Here is a 26,371-nt window from a genome sequence, read left to right on the forward strand (position 1 = left end):
GAAATTTCATAGTCAGTACAATCAAATCCACTACGACAATATTTCTATCTCCAAAAAGGGTTCCAAAGCTGAGATTAAGTGATTTTTCATCCTATTTAGGAACTATGAATCTTTGTGGAATTCTCCACACCCATGTCCAGTCATTTGATATATTCAAAACAGATCAGTAGGATTTTGAATATGAAGAGAATCAAGAGGTATGGAGAGAGCACTGGTTGATGGAGATAAGGTAGATGATCAGTCATGCTAATTCACAGTGCAGCCTCAAAAGGCTGGATGGATGAGTCACTTCTATTTATTATGTTCTTAGGTGATGCAGCTTTAAGCTGTCATTGAACAAACCCAGAATGGTGTCACCGGATGGATATAATCTATTATGCTCCTATGACTATATAATGGTTTAGAGGGATGTTTATCCACAAGGAATTTAATCCTATACCTTGTTCAGTGAACAATCTGGTCCTGAACTCCTCCAAAACAAAGGAACTTATAATTGACTTTAGAAAAACCAGTGGAGATTACGACCCACTCTACATCAATGGGGTCTGTGTGGAAAGGGTACCAGCTTTCAGGTTCCTGGGTACGCACATCGCAGAGGATCTTACCTGGTCTACCAACACCATCACCACAGTAAAGAAGGCACAGCAGAGACTCCACTTCCTGAGGATCCTCAGGAAAACCAACCTGCAGGAGAAGCTCATGTTGTCCTTCTATCGCTGCTCCATCGAGAGTGTGCTGGCATACTGTATAACCACATGGTATGCCAGCTGCTCAGAAAAGGACAGGAAGGCCCTTCAGAGGGTCATCACGACGGCCCAGAAGATCATCGGCTGCTCACTGCCCTCCCTGGAGCACCTGTTCAGCCTACGCTGCCTCAGTAGAGCAGGCAAAATAATAAAAGATCCATCCCACCCCGGCCACCGTCTGTTTGTTCATCTGCCCTCTGGTCGACGTTTCAGGTCGATCAAATCCCGAACAAACAGACTTAAGAACAGTTTTTACCCCAGGGCCATACGAGAACTGAACACTACCTTTGCACTAGGCAACACCGTTAAAAAATCTTGTACTTAATATAATTGTATTTAATTGTATTTATGTATTTATTTGTTTTTGCATTTATTGCATATATGTTTGTACGCACCGTCAGGATTGGCTATTTTTTTTAATTTCGTTGTACTCGTTGCAATGACAATAAATGAATATTATTATTATTATTATGAATGAAAAAAGTGGAATGTGTAACCCCAACAACCTCAGAATTTTAAAGTTATGCAAACATGTTCTCTCTACATTCAGGTGTATGTTAATTTAGTGATCCCTTTGAAGAGGAAGGAGACTTGTGTGGGGCATGCCTTCTTTATAGCAGTAGAGTTGTCGCAGCCTAGAAAATTAATTCTGCTTGCTTCAAGTTTCAATGTAAATAATTTATATGTGCTGCCTTGCAAATAAACCACATGTTTTTTCGTTATCGGCATCTTGATGCATTAGTGATGGACTATGAGGGTGGTAAATTTCCTTTATAAATTCGTAAATAATTCATAGCTCCTTTGTAGCAAGTTCCAGTTGAGTTTATTGGACTAAAATTGATTGTCATGATGTTCTCCAGTGAATGCTTGAGTAGATTCCAGTGTCTGTGTGACTACAAGTTCGTAGCATTCCAAGTCACAATGGCAAGGGGCAGCAATAGTGACTGAACTATTGCACACACCAAATTTAATCAGGCCCTTTGGCCCAACTTGTCCATGATGACCAATGTCCCTTTGAGCTAGTTCCATTTGTTGGCATTTAGCCCGTATCTCTCTAAAGCTTTCCTATCCAAGTGTCTTTTAAATGTTATTATTGTACCTCCCACAACTACCTCCTCTGGCAGCTCCTTTATATACCCACCATCCTCTGTGTGAAAATATTGTCCCACAGATTCCTATTAAATCTTTCCCCTATAGCCTTAAACAAGTGCCCACTAGTTCTAAACCCCCCCTACCCTATGAAAATGACTGCATTCATCCCATTTATTCTCCTTGTGATGTTATAGACCTCTATAAAATCACCCCTCGGCCTTCTGCACTCCAAGGAATAATGTCCTAGTCTGCCCCTTCTGTCCCTATGACTCAGGTCCTCGAGTTGTTGCAACATCTTTGTAAATCTCTGCACTCTTTCCAGATTAATGGCACAGATGATTGAGAGCAGTTAGAGGGTGGAAACGTAGACAAAAGAACCTAGACAGAGAGAATTGGGAGCCGCAGGGCAGGAGGACAGCTCAGCAGGTCAGGCTGGGCATGTCCTACAATTGCAGAGAAAGCAAAAAAGGGAAGGAAAAATGCATGCTGAACTCTCTTCCCCTCTTGCCTCATGAGGTGAGAGGAGAAAGAGTCCAGTGTGCCTTTTTCCTTTTAATGTAAATATAAGGTGAGAGGGGAACTAAACGACACTTGAACAGGTACATGGATAGGAAAGGTTTAGAGGGATATGGGCCAAAAGCAGGTAATAGAACTAGATTAGGCATCTTGGTTGGCATGGACGAGTTGGGCGAAGGGCCTGTTTCCATGCTGTATGACTCAATGATTAATATTACAAATAGATGACTGATACAGACTGAGAAATCAAGTCACCTGAAGTTGTAGTATTCGGAATAGAGTCCTGAAGGTTACAACTAGCCACGGTGGAAGAAGACTTGCTCTTGGTCAAGCTGGCATTGGGCCTCACTGACACAACAGGAGGGGTGAGAGTGGGAATAATACCGGCTCCTCATTTCACAAGTCTTGAACGAGGAGTTTATAGGATTAAATATATTTACAAAAGAGTACCAAATCCATGCCTGTGCAATTGAATCTTTAACAAGGTTGGTTAACATTACCTATTGGTATTTGTATTGCGATCGTGCAGCAGTAAGGCTGCTGTTTCATAGATGCAAGAACCTAGATCTATGTTTTCTCTATGACTGCCTAGTTTTCTTGAGTTGTCTGGTTTCCTCCAACATCCCAAGGACGTGCTGATACATTAACTGCCTAATGTAGATAATCCCCCTAGTGTTGGTACGTTGGGGGAAAAAATGAAAGGGAAGGTGATGGTTATGAAAGAGTTGGAAGATGACCTATCGATTGTTGTGTATACAAAAGAAAAACCGTACGATTTTAGAGGAACTGTTCAGGCAATCAGTGTGAAGTAAAAGCCCAAAGATTTGTACATTCTTGCAACAAAAAGTTATGTACCTTGGTTTTAATGTTAATGACAATGACCTACAATTAGTGAGTAAAAATGTAGAGGGCATTAATTATGCAAAAAGGGCAAAAAAAGCCTAAAAGTGGAATGAAAGATTGTGTTCGTTATGAAGAAGGATCTCGACCCGAAACGTCACCCATTCCTTCTCTCCAGAGATGCTGCCTGTCCCGCTGAGTTACTCCAGCATTTTGTGTCTGTGTCCATTATGATACTGCACTTGAGCTGAATAGGCTTGTGACACTTGCCCAGGTTTGATACATATCCCTGTAAACCTTTCATATGCATGTACCGGTCCAAATGTCTTTTAAATGATGTTATATTGTCTGCCTCAACTACATCCTCTGGCAACATGTTACATAAAGCAGGAGAGGAGGTGGTGGCGCTGTGCAGCAGCTGCGGCTCACCTGCAGTCCGTTTGCCTTTTGTGTTTTTTGTCTTAATTGTAGTGTTTAGATGTAGTGTTTTTTGTGGTTGTGTACTATGTGTGGGGTGGGGGGACTGTAAAATTGTCTCTTCCGAACGGTGACGCGGCCTTTTTTTCTGGGTGGTGTCTTCGTTCCCGCTGCGGCCTACCATCGGCCAAACACCTAGAGCTGGCGGCCTCCAGCTGGGACCACCTGGGCTCTGGTTCGCAGAGCCCGCAGACCGGACTTACCATCTGTGGAGCTGGCTACCTTCAGAGGCTGTGGTGGCGCTGCGAGTGTGGCTGCGACTCGCCTTCGGAGGCTTCGGCCGTGGGCCGCGTGGATATCGGAAGCTCGCAGCCCCCTAGGTAGGGGCCGACATCGGGAGTTCCGGCAGCGTCTTCGCCCGCCCCGAATCACGGGGCTTGGGTCGGCCCGCTGCGGACCTTTCACCGTCCGGCGCGTCCTGAAATAGGCCGCGGGATTTTTTTCCGCCCGGCGTGGGCTTCAATGTCAGGAGCCACGACCGCCCCGACGTGGCAAGTTCAACAGCTTGACCGCGGGAGAAGACGGCAGAGGAAGAGAAAAGACATTCTGGCCTTCCATCACAGTGAGGAGGTGACTGGAGGAGACTCACTGTGATGGATGTTTCTTTTTTTTGTTTTGTGTTGGTTTGTGATTGTGTGTGTAATTGCTTATTTTTATTGCTCTTATTGTTGCCTGTGGGTAATGGAATTTCGTCCAAAAGACTTGTTTTTTTGGATGACAATAAAGGTTATTCTGATTCTGAAACCTATCACCCTCTGTGTAAAAACATTGCCCCTCTGGTCCGTATTAAATCTTTCCCCTCTCACCTTAAACTTATGTCCTCTGGTTCTTGATTCCCTTACTCCAAGTAAACGACTCTGTGCACTCACCCTATATTCCCCTCATGATCTTATACACCCACATAAGATCACCCCTCTGCCTCCTGCATTACAAGGAATAAAGTCCTAGCCTGCCCAGCTTGTGCCTATAGCACAGACCCTCAGGTCCTGGCAACATCTTTAAATTTTTCCTGTACTTTTTCCAGCATAACAACATCCTTCCATTAGGAGGGTGACAAATTGAACACAGTACTCCAAATGTAGCCTCATCAAATGGAGAAATAAATGCCAGGATTACCACTGGAAATGGTAGGTTCCATATCAGAGATGCCTGCTGAGTATAGAATGTGTGTTGCAGTAACTGCACGCAAACTCGGAAGTGTGAAAATGTGAACTATGGTTTAAATGTGGTCTATGGAACTTTCCAGTAATTATGTCTGAAATTGCAGACGAAAGCCGCAAAGATTGCAGACGAAAGCCGCAAAGTCAAAGTTTTAAACACTCATTGACGGGGTGAACCGAACTTGGCTAGTATAGATGAGGTATTAAAACCTCTCAGTTACTCCGTTGTGCCATCGTGGGAATAGAGGAGGTATATATAGTGGATTCATAGAGCAATAATAACTACTACTTTTTGAGAGAAAGGATTTTTGCACAACTTTAATCTGAACAGATGGGAATAGTGGCTATGAAAGCAGTCAGAAAAAAAACTATTTATTGGCTTGGTTAGAAATAGGTGCCGGACTAGGCCATTTGGCCCTTTGTGCCAGCACTGCTATTCAATATGATCATGGCTGATCATCTAAAATCAGTACCCCGTTCCTGCTTTTTCCCCATATCCCTTGATTCATTTAGCCCTAAGAGCTAAATCTAACTCTCTTGAAAACATTTGGACTGTAATCGTTGGTAAGCAATTGTATTATTGGTTAAACCTATCAGGATGAGCTCCCAAGTGAACAAGTGGTAGGTAGGAACCATAGTGGATGTTCGCAGAATTATGAAATATCTGGATGAAATTAATAACAACATGAAGTGTTCATATTGTTAAAAGGCTTTCTGATAACGTTGAATCAAGACTAGTTATTGCACCTCAAGAAACTGCAAATGCTAAAATCTTGACCAAAAATCAAAAGACTGGAGGAACTCGATGGGTTAGGCAGCTCTTTTATGGCAGTCCCATGTGATTGACTCAGAGATCGAGTATGGGGAGAGAGGTGTCAAAGATAATCCAAGTGAATTTGAGGTTCATGGTGGAACATGGTGGAAGTTGTTAGTAAAGTTAATGAAATCAGTGAGTTCTGCATGGATGCAGGAGACCTTCTTGATGATGTTTAACTCAGTGATTTGCTCCGAGATATTGACCCTTTGGTTATGAAGTTTTCAGAATCCAGTTGGAATCCAGTTTAACCTGCAGATGCTGGTTAAGATCGAAGGTAGACACATAATGATGGAGCAACTCAGCGGGACCGGCAGTATCTCGGGAGAGAAGGAATTGGTGAAGTTTTGGGTCGAGACCCTACTTCAGACTGGTGTCGGGAGGGGGCGGGACAAAGATAGGATGTAGTCGGAGACAGGAAGACGTGGGAGAACTGGGAAGGGGGAGGGGATAGAGAGGGAAAACAGAGACTGAAGTTAATCCAGTTCAGGCTTCTAGAAGTTCAAGCAAGCTTCCAGTACCTTCTTTCAAATCTAGAACCAAACATTCCAAAAGTTGATTCAATACCAAAACCTGTAGAGTTTCAGAAAACTCCAAAAAAAAACTATTTAAATTGAATATGTATATTGGGGAATTACCTTTTTTTTAGTCTATCCATGTTTGCACATATTGTGACCAGTTAGAATCTAATTGTTTCCTTGCTGCAGTGTACCATTGAGTTGATTGTTCCAGACAGTAACAAGGTTTCAATAGGTAAATAATTTTAATGTTCTGTGATGCAAATAAAGCACTTCCTTATTTAAGTAAATAAATTACAATTTTATTGCTCCTGATAATCTAGGCACTGTCACTTCGAATCAAAGACCTTTTCCACCCCCTCCACTTCTCCTCTCTCCCTTTAACAGCATATACAAAAGCTTGAAACCACAGACGACCAGAATCAGGAGCAGCTTCTTCCCCACTGTTATCATGATCTAGGGTCTAGTCCTGAACTTCCATTCTATCTCATTGCAGACATTGGACTTTTCCTCTGCAACTATAATGCTGTTACACTAGATTCTGCACACTCATATTTTTCTTTTTACACTACCTATTATACTTGTGTATGGTTTGATTGGACTCGTGTGATGGTTTGATTTGAATGAATAGCACCCAAACAAAAGCTTGTCACACTATCTCTGTACACTTGACAATGATAAACCAATACCAATGCTGGCTTTGAGGGCAGCAATCCGATTAGTTCCATTCGTCTCCTTTCCTGGTTTTCATGAAACTTCTCTCTCATATGGCCATCAGCTTGCTTTTGATTCTGTTTTTTCTATTAACATGCACGATGGGGAAGTCTACACTTGCCCATTAATCTGCAGCACATGTGGGATAATGGAGCACCCAGAGGAAACTCGCACAGTCACTGAGGGAATGTTGAAACAAGACGCAGGAAACACCCGAGGTTGGGTTGGAATTTAATTCTCTGGAGCTGTGAGGCAGCTCACTGCTGCTTTCTCACATGCCTCCCCATATACTTATGATGTACATACTTTTGATGCATTGTACTATTTGAAAAGCAGTGGCCAGTTTGCACATTCTCTTGCATTAGTCAGCTGCTGAACATGAACTCTGGGTGTAAATCAACATTATAGTGAAACAAGGATAATATAAAATGGAGACTGACATTGTCTTGTTTTCTGAAAATCTCTTGAAATGCTCATTAAGGACGTCCTGATATCTAAAGAGTCATCAGCATATCTCAGTTCCGACTGCCTAGTCTTCATTGCAGTTTAGTACTACAAACAACTTGTTTTATTGCATCCTTTGGCATAGTAAATACATCCCAGGCAAAGGCTCCAAGCCAGCACCTCCGGGGTTAAATGATTGCAACTGGATGTTCAAGGATAAACACTTAAGAGATCAGCTGAGAGGTGCTGGCAGCCTCTTGGAATTGATAGCTTCTTTGTTATTGAGAGACTTGCCAGTTTCAACAAGTGCGGCCCATCCTCCCCTATCCTGCTGCTGCCTGTGGTATCCTAAATAAATAAACGAGAGCAAACATAGTCTGGCTTCAATTAAATGAGAAATGTTGATAGTTTTCCTTGGTTTTCTTGCAAGAGGTGGTGAGAAGAACATCTGGGGACCAGGGTGTATGTTTCCTCTGGCTCTGAATAGCAATCTCACTACTTGGGACTATTGGAATTTAAATGTGCAGGGGATGGTGGAAAGATAAAGAATGTTAAGTAGTCAGCATTCTTTCACTTGACAAAAGTGTCTATAATTTTGAGAATAATTACAACATATTTTTATTTTCTTTCCCCATTAGTTTCAGTTGAAACAAAGGCCGGGGTTGATGACCTCGAGTCCACAATAGCAGCAAGAGGCTCCGATATTGTTCAGAGTGATGAAAGCATAGACTATGGTTATAACCACGACATTGTGCCCCGGCAAAAGCAGCCGACAGAGGAGATTGTTGCCCCGAAGGCGACACAGAGGACGAACGTTGCCTCTCCACCCGATGCCCCCATCATTCTCAGCGCTCCGTACACCACTAACCCAGACAGTTACGATCTGATTTGGAGAGCGGGGAAAGATGGCGGCTCACCCATCAACGCCTACTTCGTCAAGTATCGCAAGGTATGATGTTGTTGACACGTAACTGTATCTAAGGAGAAAATTCTTGAAGCTCAGACTCAAAGTCCATGGTTGACTATTGGGATGGATGTCTCTTTTGTGCGATGGTTGTAAAAGTTAAAATGTTCAATCCCTTTCCTTGTCTGTGTATATTTCATTAATGACATTGCTCAGACAAGCCTAAAATGGAGCGGTAAATGGCAAAATCCCGTCACACAATCCCGAGCCATTTCCTGTTATTTTACACCTTGCAAATCACACACTGCATTATAAATGCAATTATATTTAGAAGGCTGCCAGCGGTCGCTGCACTCACCAGCTACTGTCTGAACCATTGGCTCTCAGTAAATTATTCGGTAGAACACCTCCAAATCAGCAGCAAGAACTTTTGGGGGGGGGGGGGGGGGTGGGGGAGGACGAAGGGGTGGAATCTGAGAGCTAGGCCACGGTCAGTTCATAGTGAGGACCAGAACTCAGCCACTGTTGGGGTGGGTGGGGGTGAGTGGGGACGGGCAGACCCTAGCTGCTTGTGGGGGCAGGTGCCCACAGGATGGGGAGAGAGCAGAGTTTATTTTAAGAGGCAAGGATAGCAAGGGTTGAGGCAAGAGCAGTTGAGAGGAGAATTGGTGAGGGTTGAACTGACAGAACAGAGAAGGGTATCTATGCGTCAACTTGTATGTATGCACAATACTGAGAAGAACCTGTACATTAACCCATCAATGCAAGAATATTAATGTTTATGCAGCAGTGCCAGATCTACATTTGTCTTAGTAGACCTTCCACTGATCAGATCTCATTCCATACGTTTTACAGTGGCTATCTATTGCTTTCAAATATCTCTCTGTAGCATTGACCTACTTTCTTTCTGACCTTCTCCAGCTTTATAGCTGTCACCCACCTTTATTTTCAACCCTCGTATTTAAAATCTGGTTATTACTTCTCACTGTCATTATTAATGGCTTGCTCTAATCCAAGAAAAAAGAATACTGTAGTAGCAATTTTTCTGTTCTGGATCAAATCAGCAGAATCCTTTAAGATGTCTAGCTTACTTAGTTAGTTGCATTGCATTGATATCTTGGCCTACATGAATCCTAGACACGTGTCTTTTTCAGTACAACAGGAGGATATAATGCAGGAAAGTCAGACAAAGTCAAATGGAACTGCGGATCCCTATGTAAGCGCATTGCCTAATTTCTTATTTCCATTGCAGCTTGACAACAGCGGTAATATGTTGGGACGTTGGCACACCATCCGGGTTCCTGGTAGTGAAAATGAACTGCCACTCGGCGAGCTTGAGTCCTCCAGCTTATATGAAGTGCTAATGGTTGCACGAAGTGCTACTGGTGAAGGTCAGCCAGCTATGCTGACATTCCGAACTGGCAAGGGTATGCTTTAAAGTAAAAAATTACACTAATACATTGACTGACAAGTTCGCACGTTCACAAGTTATAGGAGTAGAATTAGGCCATTCGGCCCATCGAGTCTACTCCGACATTCAATCATGGCTGATCTCTGCCTCCTAATCCCATTTTCCTACCTTCTCCCCATAACCCGTGGCATACATTCTAATGAAGAATATGTCTATCTGCCTTAAAAATGTCCACTGACCTGGCCTCCACAGCCCTCAGTGGCTCATTGCCAGTTCCACAGGTTCATTACCCTCTGATTAAAGAAGTTCCTCCTCACCTCCATTCTAAAAGAGCACCATTTAATTCTGAGGCTATGAAAAGTTATTTTTACTTAGGTTGCATTCGTAGCAATTGATTTTGTATGGATATTCTTGTTAGAAAAGCGACGATAAATGTTTTATATAGCATGATTAAGGGACACACATATAAGATAAGTCTCAAGATCATGTCCATTGATCTCATCTATATCAGTGACAGGAGAGGAGAGGAACGTCAGTTTGTGGGAACTGCTCCAGTACATCGAGCACGCCTGGACTTTGCACTTTGAATAATGCCCACAAAAATGGTGGTGCCCGCATGTGTAATATATGCAAAAAGAATTTCACTCTGCAGTTGCACATGTAACAAATAAAGCACTATTGAAGTTACTAAAATTGATTTCTGCAACTGATTTTAAAAAGAATCATCCTGAATCCTCTGATTGCCATCATTGATTTTTTTTTTTAAACCAGTTGCTTTATTGTTGAACGAGGATAGGATTGGGTTTCTTTTAGATGTCCCTTACGGTCATATTCTCTGCCAGCTCTCGCTGTTTGGACATGTGGAGAATAACCACATGGGTGCGATGCCAAAGGATGTTCTAGAGATGAAAAAGATAAGAAGCAGTATTTTTCCAACGGAAATCAAAACATTATTTTCTGATAACTGCACAAAAATCTCAGCTGTCATGATGGAAGAGGCTGGTATCAGTCAGCTGCTCCACAATTCTAAATTAAGATCTGGCTAAATGTGAATCTGGGTAGACTGCGATTCATAGACTCGACCTAAAACAAAATGGGTGAACAGGAACAATTTGAAACATGGTGACCTGGATTTCAAGCTACAATCTCCTCCATTTGACACTGCATAATTCACTATAATATATCAATTTATTCTTATCAATTTAATAGATTTGTTGCTTATAAACAGCAGCACTCACAACAGAAACACTCTCATCCACACATTAAGGTTACTTTTGGGCGAAAACTTCATGGAACAATAGTGTCCAATCTTCAAAACTCAGGGAGCTGTGCCTAATTTTCCCATTTTTCTTAATGTGCTGCTTGATTCTGTTAGAATTATTGAAGTTGATGATTTGAAATTTATTTTTTATCATTAAATCCTTTAAATATATATATTTAGCCTTTGTTGACTCGACTATATTTATCAGAGTACCAGTGAACTATTGAGACCACCATAAAATGGTGGACTGCAGGGTGTATTAATTTATTGAGTGTAAATTCAGAAGTATGTAATCTTTGGAGTTTATTGTTTCACTGCCAGGTTATGTCTATGGCTTACAAAGACAAAGTTTGTTAACACCCCATTTGCAGAGCATACACGAATGCTGTTGCATGTAGTCTGTAGATTTTAGCTTTTAGATGCTGTTTCTTTGCAGTTTTGGTGTTGATTTACCACCTGATATTGTTTTAATGATGGCAAGATCTCAGATGCTACTAATCAAAAAAAAAATCAGTGTTTTGAACACAGTATTAACCCAATTTGTGTGGATACAACACAGGACAATAAAGTAATATATCATGGAAACAGGCCCTTTGGCCCAACATGTCCATGCAATCCATTGATTACCCCCTAATCCTGTTTCCATGACTCCCATATCTTTGTCCCATGGCATTTCATGTGCTCATCTAAATAGTTAAATCTGATAAGAGCACCTCCTTTCTCCACTCCCTCAGGCAATGCATTCCAGATTTTAGTCTCGCGCAAGGTGAAAAAAATCTTTTTTGGTTTCCCTATATTTCCTACCAATTTACTTTAAAGCCATGCCCACAGGTCATAGACATTCCTGCTAAGAGGAAAACTCTGCACACTCCTAATTTTGTGTACCTCAATCAGTTTGCCCATCAGATTTATCTGGTGTGAAAGCAAACTCATTGGCCTCGTGGTTGAAATGCTCCATCTCAGACAACATATGAGTAAATGTGTAGGAAGGAACTGTAGATGCTGGTTTAAACTAAAGATAGACAAAAAAAAAGGCTGGAGTGACTCAGCGGGTCAGGCAGCATCTCTGGAGAAAAGGAATAGGTGACGTTTTGGGTCAAGACTCTTCTTAAGACTCTTCAGACAGTCTGAAGAGTTACTCCAACTTCTTCTGTCTGTCTTCAATATTTCAATCTCTTTGCCTTCTCCAGTATTCTGGTGACCAGAGCCAGACACTGGAATCCATCTGTGGCCTACCTGTAGATGGGCTATTGCATGCAATCGCCCATCTACACTACCTAATAACTTGTACAATTGTACGATAAGCTCCCAGCTCTTATAATTCATCCTCTGATTGGTGACATCACCTCCAAATTTGCTGTCCATGTGGATTTCTTTCCTGATGGGTTATCTCTTAACTAGTGTTAAATGTCAGTGGCATTAATACATTTTGTGCATCAGTACTCGTTCATATGACAATAAACTTGACTTGTTTAAAGAGCATTTATAAATTTAAAGAGGCAATAAAATCTTTGTTTCTCAATCATGCCCCAACATCTGTTCGTGAGTTGCTAGTATCCTTGAAACACTTTTGCCCCCACAGCATTTTGGAAATGCATTTGGGGTATTATATTTTTTAATTAAAAGAAAAAGGATAGTACTTAAAATTGTACTTCAAGGCTACATCAGTGACTACTTGTCTGTTTGTTGAATGAAGTTAATGAAAAATAAGTGAGAAGACCAAAGAGTTGATGTGCAAAACAATGCCTTTCTTTGTTTGAACTTGTATAGTTTTGGAGTAAACAATGCAAGCCAGTGTTAGTTTTGAGAGCATAGCATTGCGATGTTACATGCAGCGATTGCGGAGTACTCTAAATACTTTGCTGCTTCTGTTCTTTGCTCTCATATTCAAATCTACTTTCTCCCCCTCAGGGCGAACCTCGACCTCGAAGGAAAACTCTCGGACACCCTCACAACCAGTGGGAGTCCCCAAACAAACAGCAATCGAGGATAAGAGCAACACTAATTTTGGTGTGGTAATCCACGATCCAGCACGACACAGCGGAGGTACTAACTCCTCCGCACTCCATGGTCTTGTGGTCACTTTTTTCTCTTAACCATGACTTTAATCAACTGAATCCTAAAACAATCCTCGCCTTTGATTTTTAGCTCCATTTGAACACTGCCAGTGCATTTGTAAGCCGTAGAGCCATAGCCAGCAGCGTAATGCAATTTTAATACTCACTCACCCTATTATAGAATCTTACACTAGCACAACCTGTGCCGATCCTTTCTTTGTACTTAATCCATTCAAACCCATTGCTTGTCCTAATCAACCATAATGTTCCTTTCCGTTTATTAACAATTAAACCAAAATCCTACTTTTCTCTTTATCTGTATATGTGTACAAATATGATACTGGAGAGATTTTTTAATGTTATTTTCATTTGTATGCAAAAGTGTATTCTGTTTACTTGATGGGAAAGATTTGCTTGTGTGTGGTACTTCATATAGCCATGTAATACATAATATAAACTTATGGTTCCAGACTTTCTTCAACTGTTGTAAAATTAAAATTTGTATTTGATTTTTACCCATAATTGGACACAAAAATGTGACATTTTTTACGCATCATAACTTATGTGATAATATATACCTATCGTAGTGGCCTACATTTGGCTAATGAAAGCATTTACGCAGCCCATCAGACACCATCTTGTCTGCGTTTTGAAAAGCAAAATTTTGTTTGTATTTTAAATGTATTTTGGGGAAAATACTAGCCGAGTCAGGTCGAGATTACAGCGTCTTCTGAAACATCGCAAAAATTCCCACGCTGTCAATGCTTCTCCGGCGTCCTGGTTTTTGCTGAAATCACTGACAAGTCAGTAAGTACTTGAGAGTTTTGAACTATAACACCTTGGATGGGTTACTTAAAAACCAAGCTTCACTGTAACACGGAATAAACCGGATTTACTTCCAGTTTACCAATAGCTGTATTTAAAAAAGTGGTTCAGTGGATTTTTGAGAAAAGTGTGTGTGTTGAATATCTGGGTTTGGAGCCCACTTTACATGTAATGGCGGAGGCCAAAAACATTGCGAAATTTCCCACGCTGTCAAACTGTCGCCTCCAATCTACCTGTCAAATGTCCCAACGGTAAATAAATTGGTTTATTGTCCAATTTCATTATGGACTGCCACGGATAGGATGTATAACTACACTTTAATGAATTAGAAAAAAGAAGTTCTACCTTTGCAATCAAATGCCATTGAGACGCCATGTTACGTACGTTAACACTTGTGTGGTAAATTTTAAATGACCTGTAAAAAAAACTACTTGCGGTTGTGGAACTATCTTCTTTCTTTTTGATAGTCAGACGGTTGTCAAACTTGTAAATAAATGTGTTTGCATTGGTTTTTGCAACAATTAATTTTTGGTTGTCTATGTCACGCTTCTATGTCCCAGTATCATATTTATACATAAATATAAATGTAAACGTTGATATAACCTTCATGTAAATGGTGACTTCTGTCCTTCCTTTATAAATATATAAACTTCAGTCTTAATTCTATCCTCAGCCCAACTTAACTCTTCCTGCCTCACTTTAATAAATAATAACCCTTTTCCCTGTCGCTAATTTTTCAGATGCTATTTTAACTACTCTTTCTCAAACCCTACCATTAGAAAATTCTTACTCCAAGCCATGATATAATATTAATCATGAAGGGAGCCATTCATGGACCTGCTGATTTTGTCAGTGTGCAGTAAATTGACCGATTCTTTGAGATATGGTGAAGGAATGTGGGCAGGGATGCGTTATGAATGAACTGAAGGGAATGGTATTGAAGCAGACAATGCTGAAAGGGATATCATGGGTACAGAAAGGATGCATTTATGAAGAGCTGAAAAGGCGGGCGGCTGCTGTACCTTTAAGATGTACATTAGAGTTACCTATTGCCAATTTAATTCTATTCCAAACTTTATTTTTAATTATTCAGTATTAAACATTTTTGAAATTACTACAGATCTTGACAGTAAGAATAAGGGTGGGGTTATTCAGAATATTTGATTTCTTTAATATCTGTTCAGTCGAGTTACTGAGTGGAGGCCAGCCAATTGCTGTTCCAGGTTGTTGTCTGCTCTCCTGACTGTAAAATATGTGTCCACAAATGCAGTGAAGATTCCTTGTGTAATCACTGCCATTGCAGGACTGAACTGTCCACAAAAATATTGTAATATTTTCAAAAAATATTCCAGAATTCAAATCCAGACCACTGAATTAATTTGTGGTCTAGAGGGGCTGAAAATGGTGGACACATATCTCTATGGATGGGGCATGAGAGCATCAGACAAGTTGTTTAATCGGAGATTTCAGAAGCAAGAATCAATTTAATTTGTAGATTGAAATTTGAGAAGTCAAGTTGGTTACTAAAGCACTAAAGCCGATGTAAGTTCAGTATAAATTTTGCTCATGATATCAATATCTAATAGTAGGCCTCATACTGTGTGAGCCTTTATTACTACTTTGTAATTTGTCCAATAATATTGTTTTAAATTGTAGTGTTAATAGGACATTGCCAAATGACTAGGTCTAACACTGAAATCCATTCTGTCTTGATAATTTGTTTTTACTAACACTGTTCTTCTGTCTTCTTTGCTCTCTAAAGTTGCTCTGAGTTCAGTAAGTATTATTTTGACAAAACCGTGATATGTTCCTGTGTTCAAATTACTTGACACATCTGTAATGTTATTTTTACTGTGCCTGCATCCTTTTGAACCAAAGTGCAAACATGCGATATGTTTCAAGTGGTCTTTTAATCATCGCAGAACCTGGTTTAAATTTCACTGATGATTGATGTAGGTGTCTTCTCTTCACCGGCTATAGGAAAGCGAATGAAATTAATTTGACCAGTGTCAGGCACTACCTACTGTGTGCAAATATCATATGGGAAGTCTAGATGAAAGGCCACAAGTGTGATTATTGTAGGAAATAATTGTGAATTAGGCCCAGTATATTGGGGCGGTGTAAGGAACTCTGTTATACCTAATTGCAATGCACCAGGTTTGATGTGCTTTATGCAAGAACAGAATATTTGAAATGTTAATTCAATCTTTCAACTTCATAATTAATCAAAATGTGCATTTCTTAAAACCTATTTATTCCAATTCTTGTGATGCAAGGAGGAACTGCAGATGTAGACTTACAAAAAAAGACACAAAATGCGACAGTAACTCAGCCGGTCAGAGAGCATCTCTGGAGAGCAACCTATCCATGTTCTCCAGAGATGCTGCCTGAGCTGCTGAATTACTCCAGCACTTTGTGTCTGTTATTCCGATTCTTGCCTGGTTCAGAGATGAGTTACATGTCTGTCATCAATAACCCCTCTTCTCTTCTCTCCCCCCCCCCACCCCTCCCCCCCCCTCACATGAAAGTATTCTGTTTACTTACTTTACTGTGATAGTGGAGGGAAACAGTGAGATCAGAAGCATCATAGAAAGTATATTTTATGTAAAAAATAAACAGTATTTTCCTCATCTGACATTGTTGTTGTTTCAAAGCAAATTTTTTTTTTTACTGCTATGTCTCTGGTTATGGCTCTCTGAGACACTGTTAGGCACTTAATGAGAATGCTTTGATGGGGGTTGTGTTAGCTGCCCTGCTGATGTTTCCTGCTTTCCTTGGGCAATTACTTTAGCATGCTTTTCCGCCAAAACAGTGATATCATCAAACGAACAATATTGCTTAATATATTCTGGTGCCACATCAGTACTGTACCAAACAAACAGTACTTTGGTACAATACTGATGTGGCACCAGAATATTCTCCTCAGCAATTTTAGCTGCAATCTCAGCAAACACATCAAGAAATTTGAACAGGGTATTTAGTCGTGAATTAAGACTCTCCCTTGGCTAGTTAAGCAATAATTAAATCTTGCTCGTGGAAGTAATGTATTGCTATCGATCTGAGTTTTTAAAGATCATTAATCGTCTTTAATCGTTTTTTACTTCTGAATAATTGAAACATTACTTGCCACTGTGTATTTCACAAGATAGTGCCTTTGGACAAAAATTATAATTGGCTATTTGGTATAAACCTGTTATTCTTTCTTCTACCGACTTGTACTGCAAGAAACTTCATAACAAGAGGAGTTGAGTATAGGAGCAAAGAGGTCCTTCTGCAGTTGTACAGGGCCCTAGTGAGACCATACCTGGAGTACTGTGTGCAGTTTTGGTCTCCAAATTTGAGGAAGGATATTCTTGCAGCATAGGTTAATTCCCGGAAAGGCGGGACTGTCATATGTTGAAAGACTGGAGCGACTAGGCTTGTATACACTGGAATTTAGAAGGATGAGAGGGGTTCTTATCAAAACGTATAAGATTATTAAGGGGTTGGACACGTTAGAGGCAGGAAACATGTTCCCAATGTTGGGGGAGTCCAGAACAAGGGGCCACAGTTTAAGAATAAGGGGTAGGCCATTTAGAACGGAGATGAGGAAAAACTTTTTCAGTCAGAGAGTTGTGAATCGGTGGAATTCTCAGAAGGCAGTGGAGGCCAATTCTCTGAATGCATTCAAGAAAGAGCTAGATAGAGCTCTTAAGGATAGCGGAGTCAGGGGGTATGGGGAGAAGGCAGGAACGGGGTACTGATTGAGAATGATCAGCCATGATCACATTGAATGGCGGTGCTGGCTCGAAGGGCCGAATGGCCTCCTCCTGCACCTATTGTCTATTGAAACTTCATTTGACCTTGTTCTTGATAGTTTGGAGGCATAACAATTTATGATGGCACGTAAATGGAGGTGAATATCTTTAGTAGTCATGACGTTAGATAACAACAATAACAAAGCCGAGCTAGTCACTCTGGAAACAGGATGATTTTCAAAATGAAATATCAATAATTATTTTGCCAATTTCCGGTGTTATTTGTGGCTAAAACAGATCCGAAATTCTTAAATTTTACTAATTTTTATCAACTAGTTGTTAAATAATTCAAGCTCTCCAACACCTTGATGACAACATCTGTTTTCCTCCATCCAGTACCTGAGGCACCAGACCGGCCGACCATCTCAACTGCCTCAGAAACATCTGTGTATGTGACTTGGATCCCAAGAGCAAATGGGGGCTCTCCCATCACCTCCTTTAAGGTGGAGTACAAACGCATGGGAAGGAACAGTGACTGGCTGGTAGCAGCAGACAGCATCTCTCCATCAAAACTCTCTGTAGAAGTGCGAAGTCTTGAGCCAGGTAATGGTCCAAATTTGTGAGGTACAAATTGCTATTAAACATTGGAAAGTTTGTGTGGGGAAGAAGTATCTGAAGCAGCTATCTTTTGTGTTACTCTTTTGATTTTTTCTTGCGTATTTTGAGGATTTTGATTCCTATTGGGATATAGTTCAATGGACATTAGCTTCCTGTTATTTTAATGTTAAACCTCGACAATGGACATTGTCAGTGACAACGACAGTGAACTTTTGAACACGGTGTGTATTGTACCCACGTTGAATCCTGGTTACATGTAATTTTGCATTCTGACAGTAATCGATTTATAATAATTAGGAGTGGCATTGTTCTGAACATAGTCCTGCTGGTAGAGGTAGCATTGGTTGTCCATCTCATTTGTCCTAACACTGGACCCATGAGCTTCCTTGAACCATTATAATCATATTTATAGAAGCTTGTCAGGCAACTTCCGAGAATAATTAAATATCAACCACATTGGTGTGCAGAAGGGCTGCATTTAAGCTAGAGATGCTGGAGTAACTCAGCGGGTAAAACAGCATCTCCGGAGAACATGGATAGGTGACTCAGCCTGAAGAAGGGTTCCAACCTGAAACGTCATCTGTCCTTGTTCTCCAGAGATACTGCTTGACCCCCCCCCCCCCCCCCGAGTTAACTCCAGCATTTTGTGTCCTTTGGTGTAAACCAGCCTCTGCAGTTCCATGTTTCTGCATTATGGCAAGCCCAAGTGAAGTTAGGGAGGATTCCCTGTGTAGAACGATATGAGTGGGCCAATTGGATTATTTTTTTTTGCCAATCGGGCAATGTTATGTCAATTCTACTGATACCAGTTTTTTTTATTTCCAGTTCTCTAAAACTGGATTCAAAATCTTAAATTGCCATAATATGATTTATTCTCTCATTCTCTCTAATGAATCCAGACTTCGGAATTACTGAACCAATAATGTAATACTTCAGATGGATGTTTTCCCTCCAAATGTACCACTTTCCTTTCATACTTCATCAGCTTGACTGGGCATCCACCATTGCCCAGCTCTGTAATGGACAGACTAGTCTGAGGTTTATTTTATTTCCATTGCCTTTTTATAGAAAATCCTCAATTCCAGACAGAGAGGCTTGGCCTGTCAGTAAATTTGTCACGTCCGCATGTCTGGACTAATTCTTGTTCCTTTTTGTGGGTTGCTTCTGTGCCTCAGGTGCCACGTATAAGTTCCGTGTGATTGCCATCAATGCCTATGGTGAGAGTCCAAGAAGTGCAGCGTCCCGGCCATACCAAGTGGCAGGTTTCAGCAACCGGTTTTCGGCACGTCCAATCGCAGGCCCTCACATTGCTTATACAGAGGCCATCACAGACACGCAGATCATGCTGAAATGGACGGTAAGTATTGCTGCCTCATTGTGGTTCTTCAGTCTGCTATTCTCTACCTTCCATTTGGCTTTCTCCCTCTCTGCACATGTTAATGGTGTAGTGGCCTGGCGGAGGCCAGAGAAAAGGCTGGACGCCAGGCAGGTTTAGCAAAAGGTCTTTATTTGGCTGTGAGCTCCTACTCACAGCTAAGTCCACCTAGGGATAAAACACACCTCCCAACGGGCTGACCTTTAACCCCTTAAGCCTGTCCGTCAAGTGACGAGGGGGCTGACCCAAGGAGTGGCCTGATCCCCAGGGACCGCCACAATGGTAACAAATCAGCAGGTCAGGCAGCATCTCGGGAGAGAAGGAATGGGTGACGTTTCGGGTCGGGACCCTTCTTCAGACTGATGTCAGGGGGTGGGCTCCTGCAATCTGGTATCAAAGACTCACCATGTCATGAGCTGAGAAGACCTAAGATTATATAATGTGATATCTCTATACTATATAGAGAGATAAAATTGTATCCTGATTATTACAAAGGTTCTGTGAAGACTGACTCTGAGAAGCTAGTTTGAATACACATCTGATCCCTGAAGCTCTAACAACCACTTGCTATTTAATCAATAAGGTCAGGGTTACTCACAACTGTAGGCAATTGATTTTTAATTAACAGAGTAATGGCTACCCATTTTCTTAATTATGCAGGTTAGTGAGTAAAGAAGCCTGGAGAAGGCATTTGATCAGGATAAAATATTTCCATAGCCCCTTATTTTCTCTAGTTGTGAATCTTTCCTGTTGCCCAACTGCAAAGTTCCTACAAGTTAGCATGTTGTTCAGCAGTTGATATATTCTCAGCAACAGAAAGGTTACTTGCTGTATAATTACAGAATTCCTGTTTAATCAGGCTTATAGTTTTACGGTTTTATTGTTTCTTTCAGTATAGATTTACTTGGTGATGTGTTTGGTTTGGGAAGATTAACCATCTTTGGCAATAGGCTTTATGCAGGAAAAGCTGATACAGATCTTCCCTCTTTGGAGCACAGGGTTTTGAAAATTCCTCCTGGCAGCATTTTGGTGAAACATACAGAACACTTATTTGATGCCATTATAATGGTCTGATCCCATGCTCAGCTGAGCTGCCTATCTCAATTGCATCATGGTAAAAAAGCATAGTAACTAATATTTTAAAAGAACATATAGAGAGACAATCAGTCTCTGTTTTCTCTAATTTTCATCCGAAACCAAAAGGTCCATTCAACTGCAAATGCTTTGATGTCGTCTAATAAGCTGAGACCGACATTGAATTTAAGTATAAAACCTAAAGAAAGTAATACTTGCTCATTTTAAATTTGTTTTTTCCCCTTTGGCTCCTCCTATGCAATGCATCATTCTTCATCCAGATTGCATAAACTCAAGTACCTATCAGTGTAGTGCATTACCCATTATTATTTTTGGTAAATGTAAATGCTCCTTGACTGAAGGTATCGCTCACTGTTTTGGGTACAAATATCATCATCATCAAACGTTTCCAGGTCGGGTGGAACTTTTAGATGCATTTAAATCTTTTCCAGTGTGTTGCAGTAACAAGTAGCCATCACCTCCTGAGATAATAGGAGACTTAAAATAGAGAGACAAAGTGTTGGTCAGGCCCATCTCTGGAGAACATAGATAGGTGCTGTTTCTGGTTGGAACCCTTCTTTAGACTGAATCTATAGGGTGCGGGGATGCAAAGACGAAGGGAGGAGGGGCAGGACAAAGCCTGGCAAATAATAGGTGAGGGGGGGTTGATAGGCAAAGGCCAGAGATGAATAGACATAAGATATGAGACAAAAGATTGAAGAGTTGCGAATTATGTAAGTACGGAGTTTGTGCGTTCTCCCCATAACCGCGTGGGTTTTCTCAGAGATCTTCGGTTTCCTCCCACACTCCAAAGATGTAGAGGTTTGTAGGTTAATTGGCTTGGTGTACGTGTTAAATTGTCCCTAGTGTCGGGAGGACAGTGTTAATGTGCGGGGATCGTTGGTCGGTGCGGATTCGGTGGGCCGAAGGGCCTGTTTCCACGCTGTATCTCTAAACTAAACCAAAAGAAACTAAGTCTCTCCATTAACCCTAATGATCAACGTATATGAAAAGCCGTCACGCATTACTACACGGACACGATCCACAGAACAAATTTGCCCTGTCGTGGAACTAAATTTGTAGCAAAACACATGAAGGAAGCATCAGGCCATTGGGAAGAGGCATGTTGTTGGGCAGATTATTGCCACGCAGGCCAACGGGCTGGAAACTGGCTGATTGGTTCCTTATGTGAAAGGTTTTTAAAGAGCAAACAGCAGCTGCATTGATTTGCCAGTTTTTTTACGGATCTGTTTCTTTTCACAGTATATTCCATCAAGTAACAACAACACTCCCATACAAGGATTTTATATCTACTATCGACCGACAGACAGTGACAATGACAGCGACTATAAGCGAGATGTCGTGGAAGGTATGCTAAGAAGTACTGCTACTGCTATTAATTACCCATAGTGTACTTGCAGCTACACTTTTCACACTAAAGCATAGCAAGCACCACAGCAATTTCCTTTCCCTCATAACTTTGCTGGAAGAATTTATCATGTAGATAACGTGTGAGAATAACGTCTGGTTTGTCCATGGCACACTTCCATAGTAAAAAAAAAACCTTTTGAATGCAATGGAAAATTTTAAATAAATAAATCCACAACCTAGTGCAAAGTTAGGATTGTTAGAGCAGGCCAGATTGTCAGACCAGTGGGAGGTAAGTCTTCGTCCATGTTGCCATGGCAATGCTTCAGGTGGAATTTCCTGTCAAGGGCATTATTTGACAGTTAATTAAATTCTTAATAGCAGCCCCCTCCTTCCCCTGCTCCATTTTAAAAATTAAAGTACTCCATAAATCAGATCTGCGTTCAAAGGAAAAGATTGCTGAGCGATTTCCAGAATGCGGGGAAGTGTTTTGGAAGGTTTTAGCAGCCTGAATATGGGCCAGGAAAAACAAAATAATTTGATTGGACTGCAGTGCTTGGATTGGTGCAGTGATCTGGGACTTGGAGTGGCTGTGGCCAGGAGACAGCGGGAACTTTCGCAGTTATTTTCACTTCTCCTTTGGGGATCTTCTGAGGATTACAGTAACAAGAGGAAAAGGAGCTTTGCTTTACAAGTAATGTTCTATGTGTTTCAAGTAAGGAGGAAGATTGATTCGCTCCAAACTCAGATGATAGTACTGGTTTCCAGACGGAAAGGTTCCCGGGCCAAGTTTTTGGCAGCTATTTTGACACAAATATGGTTTACGATCTCCCTCGGCAACAGGAGAGGCAAAGGATCTATTGGAGGGGGATGGGGCTGTAGTAAAGGGGCCACAATCTGGAAAAATGGAGCCAAGACTGTTGCAGCAACATTTTAAACATTACAGAGTGGATAATATAAACCATCCACAATCTTTTTCCAAGAGTGCACTTAACTGATCTTGAACTTATATTTTCCATTTCCGCCATCTTCGCTGCGTATTTATTCCAAGGACTATTTATCGATTCAAACTAAATACTTGCATAATATCTTGTTTTATCGTGCTAAATTTTGCTGGATTTGTTCCCTTTAACATAATATTGTATGTTTTAGTAATTTTACTTCGAAAAGTTGCCTCCTTTTGCTATTTACTCTAGTTAAATTATACTATTTGCTATTTAATGACATGGAGGAAGGAACAATATGTAAAATCATAAAAGGGATACTTAGAAAGATAGTTTTCCCATTGGAAGGGAGGGTGGATGTCAAATACAAACGGGCACAACTGTATGGTGAGAGGGGGAACGTTTAAAGGAGATCTCCAAGGCTACGATTTTAAATAGCGATTGGTAGGTGCCAGGAACACACTGCCGGGGAGGTAGTTGAAGCCGATGCAATAGCAATGTTCAAGAGGCATTTAAACAGACACTTGAACAAACAGGCAGGGAATGGAAGGACATAGACATGTGCAGGCAGAAATGAAGTTTGAAATTGGCATCTTGGTCAGCACACAGTGGGCCGAAGGGGCTGTTCCTGTGTTATATTCAATATTTAAGGTTTTCAAATTTGCCAGTGATACAAAAATAAGTAGAAAGGTAAGTTATAGGATACTGTGGTTCTGCAATGGGATATGGATAGATGGAGAAACTGCCAAATAAAGCTTAATTTAGTGAAGTGTGGGGGCATGCAGGGAACTCTTAACTGCCCTAGAAATAACCCAGTAGTTCAAGGACAATTGACCTTGCAAGCAATAGCTGCAACACATGAATAATTTTTAAAAACGAATATATTCTAAAATCCTTTCTAGATTTGGTGAATTTTGAAGATAGTTTGAACACGGGCCAATAAAAATCATTTTGAACTATTTAACCTAACAAGTTTGTCCATAACTTTCCAAAGTTAACCTATTATCTCTATTTTGTGCCACGAAGCCGAACAGATTTGTCTATTACTTTTCAAAGTTATCCATGTCTAATGTATGTAGAATGTGATTAGCTTCCAATTATCACCTTGCATCTACACATTTTATGTTTGTCCACGATACAGGAAACAAGCAATGGCATCTCATCAATCATCTGCAGCACGAGACCTCATATGATATCAAAATGCAATGCTTTAATGAAGGCGGTGAAAGTGAATTTAGCAATGTGATGATCTGTGAGACTAAAGGTATGTACGTAGCACAAAAGGAAGGCTGTGGAGGCCAAGTCAGTGGATATGTTTAAGGCAGAGATAGATAGATTCTTGACAAGTGTCAGAGGTTATGGGGAGAAGGCAGGAGAATGGGGTGAGGGGGGAGATATAGATCAGCCTTGATTGAATGGCAGAGTAGACTTGATGGGCCGAATGGCCTAATTCTTATGAAGGTGGGAAAGATTGTAGTCAAGATCCAGTGATCTTATGAAGATGGAAAAAGATTATAGTCAAGATCTAGTGACATTTCTTGAAGTCTACCTAACAGGAAAGAACAAGTGTAGCTGTAACAATGCTTACTGTTGACTGGTCTGTCTGAGCTCATAATCCAGACTGGTAACCTGAAGAATGTTTGCGATGAGATATGGTAAAGTGGCTGCTGCCTGAAACAGTATATCGTTGCAAGACCACATGACTGCAAGAATTAAAGCTGTCGTCATTTTAATTTATGTCTAAGCATTGCATTTAGTTTTTGAAGCGTGTTCTCAATTTTGGGACGGTAGATGTCATTACCGATTGTTCTTTAACTTTACACTTAGCTCGACGACTTCCCGGATCCTCGGTGACAGGGGATGAGTTGAGTACACAGCCGAATCTTGTTGATCACCTGGGCGGTGGACATGGGGCACCCTCCTCAAGTACACGGAGCAGCGACATGTTATACCTGATCGTGGGCTCAGTGCTGGGAATCATGGTTCTCATCCTCATTATTTTCATTGCGATGTGCCTGTGGAAGAATCGCCAACAGACAACCCTACAGAGTAAGTTGAGTCGTGTGCATCAATTCTCTGTCCACTTTTTCTTAAGGAGCATACGAGTACTTGTGATGCTGTTAATGATTCATTGTGCAGCGTTTTGCTCCCAGACGCGAGCTTTAGCATTAGCCGGTTGGGAACATAGATTCCAGCGCTCAAATAATAACCCGAAGTTATGACCCCATGTGTTGTCAGCTAAGAAATAGTCTGTTGTCAAAATTTAAGGGCCAATGCCAATTTAGGTTGGAAACCGCTGTAGTTGTCACTTATCTTGAAATTGAGAAGAGAAATTAGCCAAGACTGCGTCCTTCAAGGGTTTGACTTGCTCCTGCTGCTATCTTGTGCCTTGTGGCTTCCACATCGGGTTCCAGGCCTCCCAGTTTGGGCACAACCAGGATTTCAGGTACCTTCGCTCAATCCACCACTTCTCACAACAGTTCCGCAACAGTTCCGAAATATCACTTTTCCATGCTTCATGTTTATCATGTTTTCCTGTCCTGCTGTGTTACTCCAGCAATTTGTTTTTTTGAGAGAAGTACAATAGTCACTTCAAATTCCTCAAGTTCTTACACGCCCAGGGAACTCCTTGTAGTTTTATAACAATTCTGTCCAGAAATTCCGAGCCGGGGAGCAATATGCAACTATGAAATTGCATATTGTACCCCAATTTTTAATTGAATCACCATGATTTGTTTTTGTTTTAAGATTCTTTAAGAAATTACGGTAAAGTGAGAATTGAGCCAAGGTAAATAATTTTAGGCAATACTTGTGTGCCTAAACCAAACTGCTACTTGTTCAAGTTTCTGTTTTATTAGCTTTAATACTCTCTCTGTTTATGCTAACAAAGCACAGACTTTCTAAATTTCTACATTTGGAAGAATATTAAGTGTTTTAATGATTGCAAGGAGACATCTGACAGCTGAGGTACATCAATAAGAAAGGGCCTTCCTGCCTCCACCCCATCTCCACAATCTAGGCTGTGGAGCTGGGGCAGGCACTTTTTCATTCTCATCACCACTATGAACGCTTCGTAGGTGGTCAGTATAACTTGGTATAACTCGACAGTAATGTTAACCCTTTAAATTCAAAATTTGTGATGAAAATATTGTGAGAGGATACAGGTCCATCACTGTTTGTCCGGCAGCCTTGGTTCCAGAGCCTTTCTGGATTATTCATTTTACTGGACCAACAGAAATCACACCCTCGGAGATGTCCAACGATACAGGAGCGGCCGAGGAGCCAAGATACCGGCCCGCAAAGTCTGCCTCAGACGCCGGCTCCGCAGGGGGCAAATAGGACCCACTGATTGTCGTGGAAGTCCTCATGAGGTCGAGACCAACCGCCTTACCAGCCTAGGGGCGTTTCCGGGGGGGGATATCAAATGCGCTCTCGTAATTTTATCCAGATTAAAAGAGATGCCTGCTCACTAGTTC

At 41.1% G+C, this 26,371-nt stretch overlaps 1 protein-coding gene across 5 annotated transcripts in view; it reads left to right on the forward strand.

The window, feature by feature from the left end:
• cdon (cell adhesion associated, oncogene regulated) overlaps positions 1-26,371 on the forward strand; it is a 151,421-nt gene that overhangs the window by 110,416 nt on the left and 14,634 nt on the right. For 4 of the 5 annotated variants that reach the window (XM_078426989.1, XM_078426990.1, XM_078426988.1 and 1 more), the window contains exons 9-16: positions 7,960-8,270; positions 9,478-9,652; positions 12,809-12,943; positions 17,913-18,119; positions 19,310-19,491; positions 21,847-21,952; positions 24,037-24,159; positions 24,723-24,944. In XM_078426989.1, coding sequence (XP_078283115.1) covers positions 7,960-8,270; positions 9,478-9,652; positions 12,809-12,943; positions 17,913-18,119; positions 19,310-19,491; positions 21,847-21,952; positions 24,037-24,159; positions 24,723-24,944 — 1,461 coding nt within the window. The remainder of the gene's footprint in view (positions 1-7,959; positions 8,271-9,477; positions 9,653-12,808; positions 12,944-17,912; positions 18,120-19,309; positions 19,492-21,846; positions 21,953-24,036; positions 24,160-24,722; positions 24,945-26,371) is intronic. The other variant, XM_078426992.1, reaches the window with a different exon arrangement.

This window comes from Rhinoraja longicauda, chromosome 32 (genome assembly GCF_053455715.1).
Source record: "Rhinoraja longicauda isolate Sanriku21f chromosome 32, sRhiLon1.1, whole genome shotgun sequence".
Classification (NCBI taxonomy): domain Eukaryota; kingdom Metazoa; phylum Chordata; class Chondrichthyes; order Rajiformes; family Arhynchobatidae; genus Rhinoraja; species Rhinoraja longicauda.